Source organism: Motacilla alba, chromosome 5 (assembly GCF_015832195.1).
Source record: "Motacilla alba alba isolate MOTALB_02 chromosome 5, Motacilla_alba_V1.0_pri, whole genome shotgun sequence".
Taxonomy (NCBI): Eukaryota; Metazoa; Chordata; class Aves; order Passeriformes; family Motacillidae; genus Motacilla; species Motacilla alba.
The window spans coordinates 31,248,108-31,261,078 of record NC_052020.1 but is presented as its reverse complement, the minus strand read 5'-3'; the positions used below and the strand labels follow the sequence as shown (position 1 = coordinate 31,261,078).

The window sequence follows — 12,971 nt, the reverse complement described above, 5'->3', positions numbered from 1 at the left end:
TGAGGAGGGAACACAATTTCTATACCAAGACCTGTTTCCTAAAGTGTTTCCTAGTGTGCTTTAAGTCAGAGCGAGAGCTACTCCAGATCACCAACTCTGGCTAGATCCCTGAATGCAGTAAGGCTTTGTGGACATACCTACTCTGCAATTGTTGCCCAGAAATATCATCTAGGAAACGCAATGCCAGAGTGGCACGTAAATGACACGCCAGGAAAATACAGCAGAGAGGCAGCTCGCCTGCAGCAGCGCCTGGAAGCGCCTGCAGTGGCAGCGCCATCGTGGGCACCAAGAGGAGCTCACATCAAAGCGCAGAAAGCTCTTCCTGCAGCACCGCTCCAGTGCCTGGGCTGCGGCCCTGGGCAGGGGCAGCGCAGAGCAGCGCCACAGCCTCTCTGGGGCTGGTAACCAGCGTGAGAGACAGAGAGCAGGAGAGACCTGAACAGACCCTTTCAATTCAATACAACTGCTTCACAGAAGGAAATGGAAAACAGCATAAAGTCTCAACATACTGAGAGGTGGGAACTGTGACCTTTTCTTTGGAATCACCGAGAAAGGACACCAATTACTTAAAAACAAATGAAATAAAATACAAACAATAGCACTTTTATGAGTAAAAAAACCCTAACCTAACAAAATAATACAAATTCCCTAGGACTCTCCTTCTACCCATATAGATGCCATTTGCTGTATTTCCTTGCCAGTAATCCTTCCCCTCTTAATTGTCTTTGAATTTCAGTGGCTCCTGCACACCAACTAATTTTTTCTCTCATGCTGCCACCTACCACTGTGCTCTGGTGACTTGCCCTGTGACTGAAGTGATTGTTATTTTAACAAGCTGTCGCTAAATGTGTGTGAATTATTGTAATGGGCCTAATTCACTACCTTGCTAAGTACTCAGGCTCTAAGAGAAGCCAAGTCTCAGCAAAGAGCAAGCCACCGCTAAGTACTGTAAAAGTCAGGTACTTAGCATCTTGCCTAGCTCTGGCATCCCTAATGTAGCAAATCCTTTCATTTAATTCTTCTTCTCCATCTGCAAGAAAAACTACCTCTTAGGTGAGATCCGGGCCTGTCTGAGGTCCAAGGTGGGTGCTGACTGCTGGTGACCGAGAAGGAGGGCTGATTTGATTCACGGGCAGTAATTTGTACCCAACAGCCAGGAGAGCATAGACCCAGCGGCACCACCTGCAGCGCTCGTGTCCGTGGCAGAGCTCTCCCCAGCGCCGCTTTCTGCTGCGTGATGCCCGCAGCTGGAGGCGGCAGCTGACAGACGTCTCCGATTAATTAGCAAGCCCAAAAGTCAGCCCGTGGTTCGGAGGCTGCTCCTGCCCGTAATGCCTGTGGGTAGCCCCGCCAGAGACGAGCCCCGGCACTGGAGCGCTTGGAGGACGGGGACCGGCTCGCACGGGAGGAAGCGCAGGCTTCGCTGCGGAGCTCTGAGCTCCGTCCGCCCTCCAGGGCTCTGCCCCTCGACGCCCCCAGCCCGACGCTGTCTGTAGATTCGGGGTACACCCTCGGGCAGCCGGAGCGCACAGAGATGTTCCCGGCTACTGCTGGGACGGGCAGGGTCCGCAAAACGCTCAGCCCCGCCGGTTTCTGCCTACTTTCGGGCGGCTCCTGGGAGCCTGGGGGCTGGCTCGGCGCGGCTGCGCTGCCCCCGCGGCCGCCCCGACGGCCGGGCCGCTCCGGCCGGCTCCGCGCTCGGCCTCGGCGGGACGCGCCGCTCCTGCGCCGTCCTTACCCCTCTCGGGAGGCTTGAGGGGACCCCCGAGAGACAGTGACGGGACAAAATTAAGAAAAAAAAAAAAAAGACAAACCCCCCTTCCCCCCCAAAAAAAACCCAACCAAACCCCATGATAGAGAGCCATGAGCGCGGGGCTGCGCATCGGGAGCCACAGTTTAACACCCCCTGCATACAGACATTGCCACAGAGGCTTTTTTCTCCAAAGCTGCGAAATTCCCGGCATACTGCAGAACCTCAGAAAGGCAATTTGCAAGAGGGAGGGCCGCAAAGGTGGCTGCCTCCCTCCCGGCCAAGGCAGGCCGGTCAGGGGCTCCCCGCAGCGGGCCCGCTCGCCTGGCCGGCTCATGGGCAGGGAAGCGCCCAGCGTGCACGGAAGGGCGGCGGAGGCGGCGGGAGGGGGGTAGGATTTAATTCTTCTTAACTGTCATACTTTAATGGGGATGGAAAATGTGAATTTTCTGTGCATTCCAGGAACAATTCCTTGGGGTGGTGACCTTTAGCACCGATTCTCTGAAGACAGGAAAGCAGTGGAGTGTTTATCTGGATGACTGAAAGCTTTCCCTGGTGGAAGTTTATGGAAGTGTTAAAAGGGGCGGATAACACGGGCTTTGGAGGCGCTTGTCCAATGATCTGGAGGGGCTTGGAGAGCAGATCTCAGCTGGCAGACATTTAAATGGGAGACAGCTCGGCGCTGCTTCAATTTGTAGGCAGGACCCGACATTCTCTCTCTCTATGGACTCCCGGGCAGCTTCGGGCTCCCACGCCACCCGCTCCACCGAGTGACCCACCGCTCAGAGCCCCGCAGAGCCCCAGGCCGCGCCGAGGAGCCACCGCCACCGAGCCGAGCCCCGCCGCGGAGCCGCCGCCGCGCAGGTGAGCTGGGACGCGCCGCGCTGCGCGCTTTTACAGCGGGAGCGCGAACGGCTCCGGCAGCTGCGAGTTCGGCCAGTGTCTGTGGGAGGCAAAATTTTAAGCTCTCTATCCTACCTTCAGAGAGGGGCAAGGGAAGGAGCTGTTCACCGGTATCTAGCAAAACTCCAGGGCGTCTCGGTTTTGCAGGGGGTGACGCCCGTCCCTACTGTCCGCAGGAGTGAGGCGGGCCGACCTTTCCGCTGCAGCGCTGGGGATTAGGGCACCGTTACATCTCTTTCCCCTCACAATCACGGGGACTGCAAAAGCCCCGTTAGCTCTGCCTCTCATCTCCGCCTACAGCATCACTCCCGACAAATTGGATTCGGCGCCCACCCGAGACACGGAAAAATCCCGGCCCGGCCTCTGCACGGAGCGGGGCGGGGGCAGATCCCCAGGTGCCAGCCCCATCCCGTCTCGTCCGGCCGAACTGCCCTCTACGCGGCCGCTCAGCCCCCGGCTCTGTCCTGGCCCGCCTTTGCAAACCTCTGCTCCTCGGAGGAGCGTGCTTCTGGTACCTCAGGAGCTCCCGGGCCGGGCTGCGTGCCGTCCGGGACACTCGCTGTGTGCCAGCGGGGTCGGGTGCCGCGGAGCGGAGGCTCCGCACCGGCAGCGCGCCCGCGGGCAGCACCGCGCGTCCTTCTCCGCGCAGCCCCGGGCGGGGCGGGACCGGAGCGGGCGGAACGCGGCTCTACCGCTGCGCTCGGCGGCCTCCGCCGCCTCTCCGCCCAGCCCTCCCACCTGACTCGGAGCCGCGGGAGTTTTGTCGAGCCGGCGGCTCCGTGCGTCCGTCGGTCACTGCTCCCCTTACCGCGCTGACAGGCCGCTCGGCCCGGCCGGGGAGCGCCGCCCGTGCGGCTCCGCGGGCGCGGACAGGCCCGGGGCCAGCGGCGCGGCTTGGCGCACGGCTTTTGCCTTCTGGAGGAGGCTTGCTTGCTTGCCCCGTCTGTTTCAATACGATCCCCCGGGGGCTTGGCAGTCCCTTCAGCGAGTTCGTCCTCCGTTGGGTTAACCTAGACGGCGGCCGTGCCCGGTGGGAAGAGCCGGTCGGTGTCGCCAGCCGCCGCCAGGAGCGTCCCCGCCCTCGGGGAGATGGGCCGAGTCGCTCCCGGCCATGCCAAGCCAAACCGAGCCTGCGGTCTCCCCGCCGTGACGGCAGCCGGCGATCCCCGCGGGCTATCCCGGGCTATCCCGGGTCACCTGGCCGGCTCGGGCGGTGCGCGGGGCCCTCCGGCCGTGCGGGGCTGGCAAGGTGCGCGGCCCCCGGCCCGCTGTGCCGCAGCGTCCCTCGCCGGCCATCAGCTGCCGCCTCACTCCGGGTGTCCCATTCGTGGCTCCTCTCGGCGAAAGGATGGCAAGAGAAGCCCGTTTCGGTCGCCAGGGCTGAGACACAACCTCCTTTTGCATAGATGGGGCTCTGAGGCACCAGCGCGCCTTTGGCTCTCCCTGCTGCTGACAGGACGCCGGGTTTAGTCAGGCTTTTTGTGAGCGGCGACTTTTGGGTGCAGTGCCAGTGTCCGTGTCCCCCCCCAACCTCAGCTGCCTCTGCCTCTGAGCCCAGCCCGGCGACCCGTGAGCGCTTTGCTCTGCCCCGCTCCTCTCTGAGCCCGGCACACCGGGAATAACCAAGCAGCGTGCGCTGGGTCCGTGTATAAGTGACAAAAGTCGCCGATGGCCGTAGCTCTCTGCTCCTTTTTAGCGTTCACTGCCAAGCTGTGCTAAAGCATTTAATTTTTTTCTCTCGGCAGTGCTACCCAGAAATGCGTAGCTTCTGCTGAAGACTCTCCTTTTCAGCACGCACGGCAGTTCAGAGAGAGGAGCAAAGCTATCCCGGTTGTTTTAGGGCTCCATGAAGGGAGATTGGCGCTAGGAAGCTGAGAGCTGTCAGGCTGCGTGGGCGTCTTCAGGCAAGGCAAACTCGGGTTTGGTACCAGCCATGGCCATCATGATGTTCAGCTTCCCGGGAGTCCCATAGGATGTCCTGCATAAAAATAGTTTCTTAAACGGGGAATTCTCAAGGTTTCGAGGGTTGGTTGGTTGGTTGGTTTGTTTTAAAATTGCTGCCTATACTGCTTATATGTCTCAAAAGCCCCCATCTCTATGACTCTCAACAAGAAATTTTCTGAAATGTAAATACATCCAAATTCTATGAAACACAGATGTTAGTTTTGCTGTCTTGATTTCAGAAAAAAAGCAGTTTTCTGGGAACTGCCATTGCTATGCTTTTTTAATATTTAAAAATACAGATCTATGAACTATGAAAACATTACATAAGAGTGTTTCTGTAATTCAGATGTAGTATGCAAGGCATAAAATTATTCTCATCCTTCGGGACATAAACCACTTCAATTTTCACAGTAGTCAATGGGATTGTGTTTTGTGTCTTTCTTTAGCTTGTATTTGAAGTCCACCAAATAATTGGTTGTTGGGTTTTTTTTAGTTCTTCATCAGGTTATTTTTCATGTCTCTTGTGAAGCACAGGAGTCCATGGCTCTTCCTAATATTTTCCTAGTAAAAGGGGTTTACAGATGAAGTTACAGGCCTCTTAAGATCTGTGACAATTTTGCTGTATATTTCAACCAGGTTTCCATCCAGATCTTTTTAACAAGTTGTGTTGAGCTAAAAAGTGGTAACTTTCTGACTCTGCCTAGGAGCTCATAGGGAAATCCTGTCTATGAACTGACATGTGGAGATCCTTAATTCATAGCAGAAAATGTATAAATGAAAAAAAATTACAGCCTAATTGTATGAAATAGTAAACCTGAAAGCATTTACATTTCTCTCTCAATAGTTGCTAGTATTAATTCACACATTTCTTAATCTGTTTTAGATGATGAGATCTCAAGCTCTAGATAAACCACATATGAAGTGATATGAATGTTAGGGCCCAATTCTGCTCCTGTTTGAAGTCAGCAATAAAACTTCTTTTGGCTTTAGGACTAAGAGCTTACAGATGATGAAAAGTGGAACTCAGCAGTGAAATATGGAAAGAATAGAGTTTTGGAGTATTGTGTTACTTTACAAAAAATTAATTCTGTCATATCTCTCTGGATCTGAATGAAATGAGGGAATTGATCATTTTGGTTATGGTCATCTGTTTGTTCAAAGGATTCTCAAATGAATTCTCCAAAGGATTCCTGGTTATGCCAGTGTAACAGCCAGTTAGTATCAAGTAATGAAAATTTTGCAGAAACATGGAATACAAGCTTTCACAGCCTGATTCTCACAGCTGCAGAGCTATAAGTTCTGCAGAATTATAACTGTAATGAGGAGAAAAAGCATTTACTTCAGGAGACATTTCTCTTCAGTAAAACTTTGGGTATGGTAATGCTGATTTTGGTTACTTCTACTGTCCTCTTCTGTGTTTTACTTCTTTCAGTAATAAAAAACCCAGTTAAATAAATATTCACAATTGCTAACTCATAGATAGATGAACCACTTCATTTCCTAATGTAAGCAAAGGTGTCATATTCTCTCATAAGCAAAAGCATTGATTGCCCTGGAACCAGAGGTGCTGCAGGGTGCCCATACTGCGTTTTGGCTGCTTTCCTTCCTGAGGCATACCACCTCATTTTCCTTTGTATTTTTCATTTTAAAAATTAAGATCTTAATTTTAAAATAAATTTCTTAATCAGTTATTAAAAAAAAGATCCTGCTTAGCTGCTGTGGTGATCTTGAAGTTCACACAGCCCCTTCTGAATTTAACAGGTATTTATCCCTAAATTTCTGGATTACTTTTAGCTGTGTGTTTTGGAAGTGAGCAAAACAAATGTTTCTGCTGAGTGGCTAATTTTCATTTGAGCTACAATTTCTTTTATAAGCATGTAATGCAGCTTCCACCTCTAAGGCTGGAAACCAACCCAGTGAAAAATTACCTTCCTCCCACTTTAGGATTACACTGGAACACATGCTTGCATTTCCTTAGGGATAAGCATGTGCTTAATAAAGTTGCATGAGTCTGGGCCACAGACCTTACAATAGTATATATTACTATGAAATTTCCCCCAGATTCCCATCCCAGAGTACACCTCATTTTCGTAGAACTAGACCTTGCTGTGTCATCGACTGCACATCTATGGAGGAAAAAAAAAAAGAAGAAAGAAAACAATGTGTAGCTAATCAGTCTTAAAAATAAAAGTAGTCCCAGAATATGCATGTTGGTGGAACCTCATCCAAGTTGTGGGACACTAAATAAAATAAACACCTGAAGTTTTCTGGCACTGCTTACAACCTAGCAATTTATTTTCAACTTCATGCAATCGCTTTTTTTTTTTTCTTCTTTTAAGACTCTGGCACCATGTTGAGTGAATAAAGTGCATATTAAAATAATGGTGACTAGACAGTCACCAGAGAAATAAGAATAGTTTTGGAAGAAATCATTCTGATCTCTTGAGAGAATAAGCAATAGTTAATAATTCTCTGAAAACTTATTTTTAAGAAAAAATTAAAACATGTTTAAATAATATTCAGGTTGTAGTAGAGATGAGGATAAAACAGCAAATGTGAAGTCCAGGTTGACACTTGAAATTATGCTGTATAATTCCTTAATTGGAATTCCCAGCTTATTTTTGTCTATGTCTTTGTTTTTGGCCTTAAGGTTATTAAAATCGTGCATTCCATACCATATTTCATTTCTATACTAATAGCAGCCCTTCCAAATTGTCTGTGGGAGTCACCAATTGTATCATTCTTACACCCCTTCCTTGACTGCCAAACACAGGACATGCTGGTACATAGATTACTGAAATGAATGTATACATCTATGATGTATCAGGAACTCTAGGTGCTCTAAAAATCTGCTGACAAACACTAAAAATATTAGATCCGCAAGCAACTCCTTGAATGTAGTAGAACCCCCCATGACACCTTTCTACTTCAGAAATTCCTCTCCCAATCTATTTGATGAGAAAGGCTGTTTGAACAGCATAACATTTATTTTCTCTGTGTGACTGGAAAGACCTAACAACTGAGAAATTAGCAGTTATTTTTTACAGCAAATAGTACTTACCCTGAGCCTCTGCTGAGTCTCTAGGTGGCCCTCACAGCGCTGGCATTTGGCTGCTTTCCTGCCTAGTTGTGTGGTCTCAGGCAGAGCAGAGGAAGCCGTCCAGGACAGTGCCCATAGTTTCACATGTTTCTCGTGTAGTAACACAAGATGGACTCTTCAATTCAAATGCTATTTTTTTCCATACTGATCAAGCAAGTCAAACAAGGGATACAACTGCAGCACTCCAAGCAGGTAGAAAGCAATGACTTCTTTAGCATTTTTTTTTCACAGTCCTTTTCCTTTTTAATGCCTGTGCCTCTTCACAATTTTAGTGTTTTACAGTGGGGTTTTTTTGCAATTAGTTGCTCATTTCTGGTGCCTCCTTCCACTCTTCTATGGGGAGGGTCCCTCAGAGACTTATTCCCTCATCTGTCTGTCTTGCTACCACATAGCTCCTTTCAGAAAAACTTGGAGACCATGGTGCTTCTGGAAGGGGAAAGTGTGACAGTGATGAGTTTATTCTGTGCTGATTGGTGTTTTAAGCTGACTGAACAGCCTCAAGAACTCAGATTTGGGAAGCAGCAGAAATAGTGGGATAAGGGAAGAAAGTATAAGAATAAGTAGGAAAATTATTCCTGTGCAATAATTAGGTTTGGAGCAGCCATACGATTTTGAGGGACCTGATCATCTCCACTCAACTGCACTTCCTGAAGTGGTCTTTTTTTTGTGTGCACAAACTCTGTGATATTTAATGTCATTTACAAAATTCTGCTGTCCTCCAACAATGCCATTCTGTGCAAAATGAATAAAATTTAGGGATCTGAAAAATTCTTAGCACTGTGATTGCATCTGTATTACTTCAATCAAGGAATCAGAGCAATATGCAAGAGGACATAGTTTGAAATTATAAGACACATCTCTTTTAACCTGTATCTAAATATTCTTCAATGCTAGTTGTCTGACTTGTTGCACATCCCTCAGCTTAAGCATCATTACCCTCAGGTACATTGGACCCCTTTAGAGGTGCAGTGTGGCAGAGGTTGGGAAGCTGTAAAACAGGCTGCAGGGGTACACAACATATACATTACATACTGGATGTACATTATTCAAGGAGCTGTATAAAGTTTCTGAGTCTGATTGGGGAACACAAATCTAGATTATATCTGTTGAGACAAAGACTTTGGCCCTCTGGTATTGTAGATAGCTGTGTCATGTAAATGAATCCTTGTGTAGTATAAAATTTGTTCTTCCACTGTTGTAAGTCAGGACCAATCTTCCTATATGTCAGTGAGCTTTAAGAAGGGCATGAGAATTAGCATAATGCACTTGGAGAAAAGAGCTGGAAAAAGATGAAGGACACACAAACAAAATTCTGTTTGGGCTTACTTTCAATCACTCTATTTGAAAGCTTTTATCCCTTGGTAATTTGGGAACAGCTTTCCAGCTGGTACAGGCTTGAATGCTTATAAGTGTGTGTGCACACATTTTTTTTATGAAGCTGAAAATTTAGTGTATACCTGGCTTCTGTTGATGTCTGAAATCCACAACTATGCTTTATTTCCTCAACTTCCTTCATGCAGGATGGTCCGCACACTGTATGCCATCGGCGCCTTGTTTCTTCTGGTGGGATTTCTGCTGCCAGCAGCTGAAGGGAGAAAGCGGAATCGTGGATCTCAAGGTGCTATCCCTCCTCCTGTCAAGGATCAGCCCAATGATTCGGAACAAATACAGACACAGCAGCAGTCAGGCTCCAGGCATCGAGAGCGAGGAAAAGGCACCTCGATGCCTGCTGAAGAGGTGCTGGAGTCCAGTCAGGAGGCACTGCACATCACTGAGCGCAAGTACCTGAAACGGGATTGGTGTAAAACCCAGCCCCTTAAACAAACTATCCACGAAGAAGGCTGCAACAGTCGTACCATTATCAACAGGTTCTGCTATGGCCAGTGCAATTCATTCTATATCCCCAGGCACGTCCGTAAAGAAGAAGGCTCCTTCCAGTCTTGTTCCTTCTGCAAGCCCAAGAAATTCACCACTATGACTGTTACACTCAATTGCCCCGAGCTTCAGCCACCAAGAAAGAAAAAAAGAATCACCCGAGTTAAGGAGTGCCGGTGTATATCCATTGACTTGGACTAAACGGAGAAAAAGTAGCAATTGCACTCTGACTGTATGCAATCACTGCCAGTGTGAGAGTGAGTGGCATGAACTAGCCTACCTTCAAGGCTGGGCAAAACTGAAAGGGACCTAGTGAATTACCTAAAACAAGCAAAACCCCCAAAAAGAAAGAAAAAACTCATGTAAGGAAAGGGCATGCATGTGTGTGTGTGTGTGTGTGTGTAAGGGAGAAAATGGATATGGATGAGCAAATGCATGAATGTTCACTACTAAAAAAAAAAAAATCAACCAAACTAAAATGGGTATGAGACATTAAAAAACCCCTAATTACCCATAGTCATGAATTAGGTTTCCTAATTCATGTGATTATTCCCAATTTTGCTGCTTGCTGGGAAAGTGGAGCTGTGGCTTTTGCGAATGTTCACCTTTGTGCTATTTGCTTTTACTGTATTACATGAAACATCAAAGTGAGAGGACAATTTCAAAGCATGAATTTATTCTTATATAAGAAATAGACAAAGAGCAATTTAAAGTGTAGCACAGCCATCACTGAAAATAGAAGCTGTATTGAGAGTTTGTAACATGCTTCTTCAAAAAAATAGCTGTAATCCAAAAGCCATGTCTGGAGAACAATGGGGGGATGTGGGAGTGCTGAAAAGTCAATATAGGTGGATGGGAAACAGATCTACAGCAACATAGAAAGGAAAAGGTCAAAGCAAGTAGACAGGGAGAGTACAAAAGGGAGTGAAAAAAGCAAAAGTACATAAATAGGAAAACACAGAGGAAGAGATATTTTCTTCTGTTTACATTTTGCTTTAATTTATATACCTAGTCATATATTACATAAATTAAAAAGAAACTATATAGACGGCTATAAATATACTTCTGAATTCTGATGGCTCTCTAAACCAAACAGAACCCATTCTTATGCCACTAGATCCATTTGATGTCTTGTATTTCTGATATCAGTTATTCTTCATATCTACATATATATGTATATGCAGTATCTTTTAGGCAGTGGTATCTATACATACATGCAATGAGTGTGCCTACTTCATTGTGTGCATCCAAACTCTTCTTTTTCACACACATACATAACCACAGCACAAAAATCTTGCTAACCAAGATCAAGTACAGAATGGCAGTAATTTAGTACATAAAGAGCAGAGCAAAAATTAAAACAAGCATCATGTGACTGAAAATGCAATAACCACACAAGAGACAAAAGACACGACATTCATGACTAGTAAACATTGCATTGTTATTGTTATTTTAGCTTTGCCACAGGCATGCAGTTTGTTGAAACAGAGATGCAGAACTTTGCCAGCAATGATCCTCTTTTTATATCTTTTACCACAGACTTACATTTAAACTGGATTTGGAGTAAGTAAAGAGAATTTCCTGACTGTCCCTCTCACGTGGGGGGCAAAAAACATAAAAGGGGACACCCTACTTCCAACAGCTTGATGACTCTCACCTGTGAGGTTATCTTGTCTTTTCTTTCCTTCAGACTTAGGAGTTTAAAATTGATCAGGGCTGTAAAGTTTGGCAAGAGCACAGAAGATCCTACAAAAAAGTTTAATGAGGTGTGTCTTGGGGATTGAACCAGAGAGGCAGCCCATCCGTGCATGTTGTCCTTGCTATCCTGAGCATTCAAAGGTTCACACTTACTGTATGATTAGTCTTGGATGGTCCAGGTCTCGGTTTCCTCGCTCAGCAGCAATATTCTGTAGGATCCACTATCAGTATAACTGTGCACCCTCCCACCAGATGCCTCTCTCAGCCACAAGGTGATTATTTTGACATGATTTCTTGCCATAGAATGCTAAGGAGGACAATTTTGCCCTTAGTAACATGCCCAAAGAGAAAGATACATGATGGCAGGTCACAGGTGCATCCTATGTGACCTCATTTTATCAATTGTCCCACCTGTTATATAATGCATTATACATTTATTGGTGATATCCTGTTATATAATGCATTATACATTTATTGGTGATATCCTGCATCTCTACAACTCATCTGTTTTTGCTCTAAAATCCACTGCTGTAAGGTTTGTGTTTGTAAAATTAAATGATCACGACTCATTTATTGGTATTATTAAAATGCATTTCGTTTGGTGTACTCTCACTCAGCAGTTTGACACGTTTTCATGGATTTTAAAATCCAGTTTTAAAATCTGGAATTATAGGAGGTAGGTTTCCACTGTGTGGAATGTGAATAGTTAAACAGAAAGATAAGGATATTTAATGTTATTATTAATACAATTTCACTGATAATAGGCAGGGAATATTTTCCTTTAAATTGCTTTTTAAATTTTTTTTTCCTAGGGGAAAGGGCCAACCTCAGTCATTGCTGGAAATTTTGTACTAGCTTGGGCTTTTGTTCAAGAAATGGGAACACCTTATGAATGATTTTTTTTCTTCATGTAAAGTTGATAGCAAAATTCACGTTTTCTTTGACAGAGACTGCTATGTCCCTAACCCCTTAGCTGTTAAGCAAAGCTTCAAACATTAGTGACTCCTTTAAGTTTTGTCTAGAATTCTCAAGGAAAATTGATAAAAGTATTCCAGATCTTTATGTTCTAAAACTGCCTGTGCATAGATCATGATGGAACTCCCCTTGAGGCAGATCCCCCTCACCCGTGTAAATTTTATACAAAGAACTTCTATGAATTGCTAGTTATTGCCTGAGAGTAAGAAAGTTCTGCTAACTTACAATTATATGAGATATTTAATATCAACCACAATATGTATTTAAATGTCTGCTTTATTCTAAAAACAATGGGCTGTATAACCTAAGGCTGCAGTATTTTCATGCTCGGTCTCACAAAGCAAAACTTGGTTTAAAATGAAGTTTTAATTATTTTGTAACTGAATAGAATTGGAGTTTTTTCTTCCCAGCATTTTATACGTCATTTTAACTACTAGTAACAAATAAATAAAATATCTTCTCCAGCCTGTGTCTATTGTTGTTTGTTTTTTGGTTTTTTGTGGGTTTTTTGGTTTGGTTTTTTTCCCCCCCTTCCTCAAGTTTCCAGCTCTTTCTGGATCTGTTGTACTTTATCCTGACTTCTGTGGTTTCTTCTAATTATAAAAGGCTTTACATTACGACAATAAGACATAGAGACAAGCAATGGCACCATCATTCAACACGGCTACTTCAATAAGGCTTTTAAATGAGATCTGTCACTTCCCCCTCACCCTTCCACAATTTATA

The 12,971-nt window shown here is 45.9% G+C and overlaps 1 protein-coding gene across 1 annotated transcript; it reads left to right on the top strand.

Moving 5' to 3' along the window:
- Positions 1 to 2,156: 2,156 nt before the first annotated feature.
- GREM1 (gremlin 1, DAN family BMP antagonist) lies at positions 2,157 to 12,709 on the top strand. Its single transcript, XM_038138301.1, has 2 exons — positions 2,157 to 2,614; positions 9,218 to 12,709. The coding sequence occupies exons 1-2, from the start codon at positions 2,415 to 2,417 to the stop codon at positions 9,771 to 9,773; spliced, it is 756 nt and encodes a 251-aa protein (XP_037994229.1). The 5' UTR covers positions 2,157 to 2,414; the 3' UTR covers positions 9,774 to 12,709.
- Positions 12,710 to 12,971: the final 262 nt, after the last annotated feature.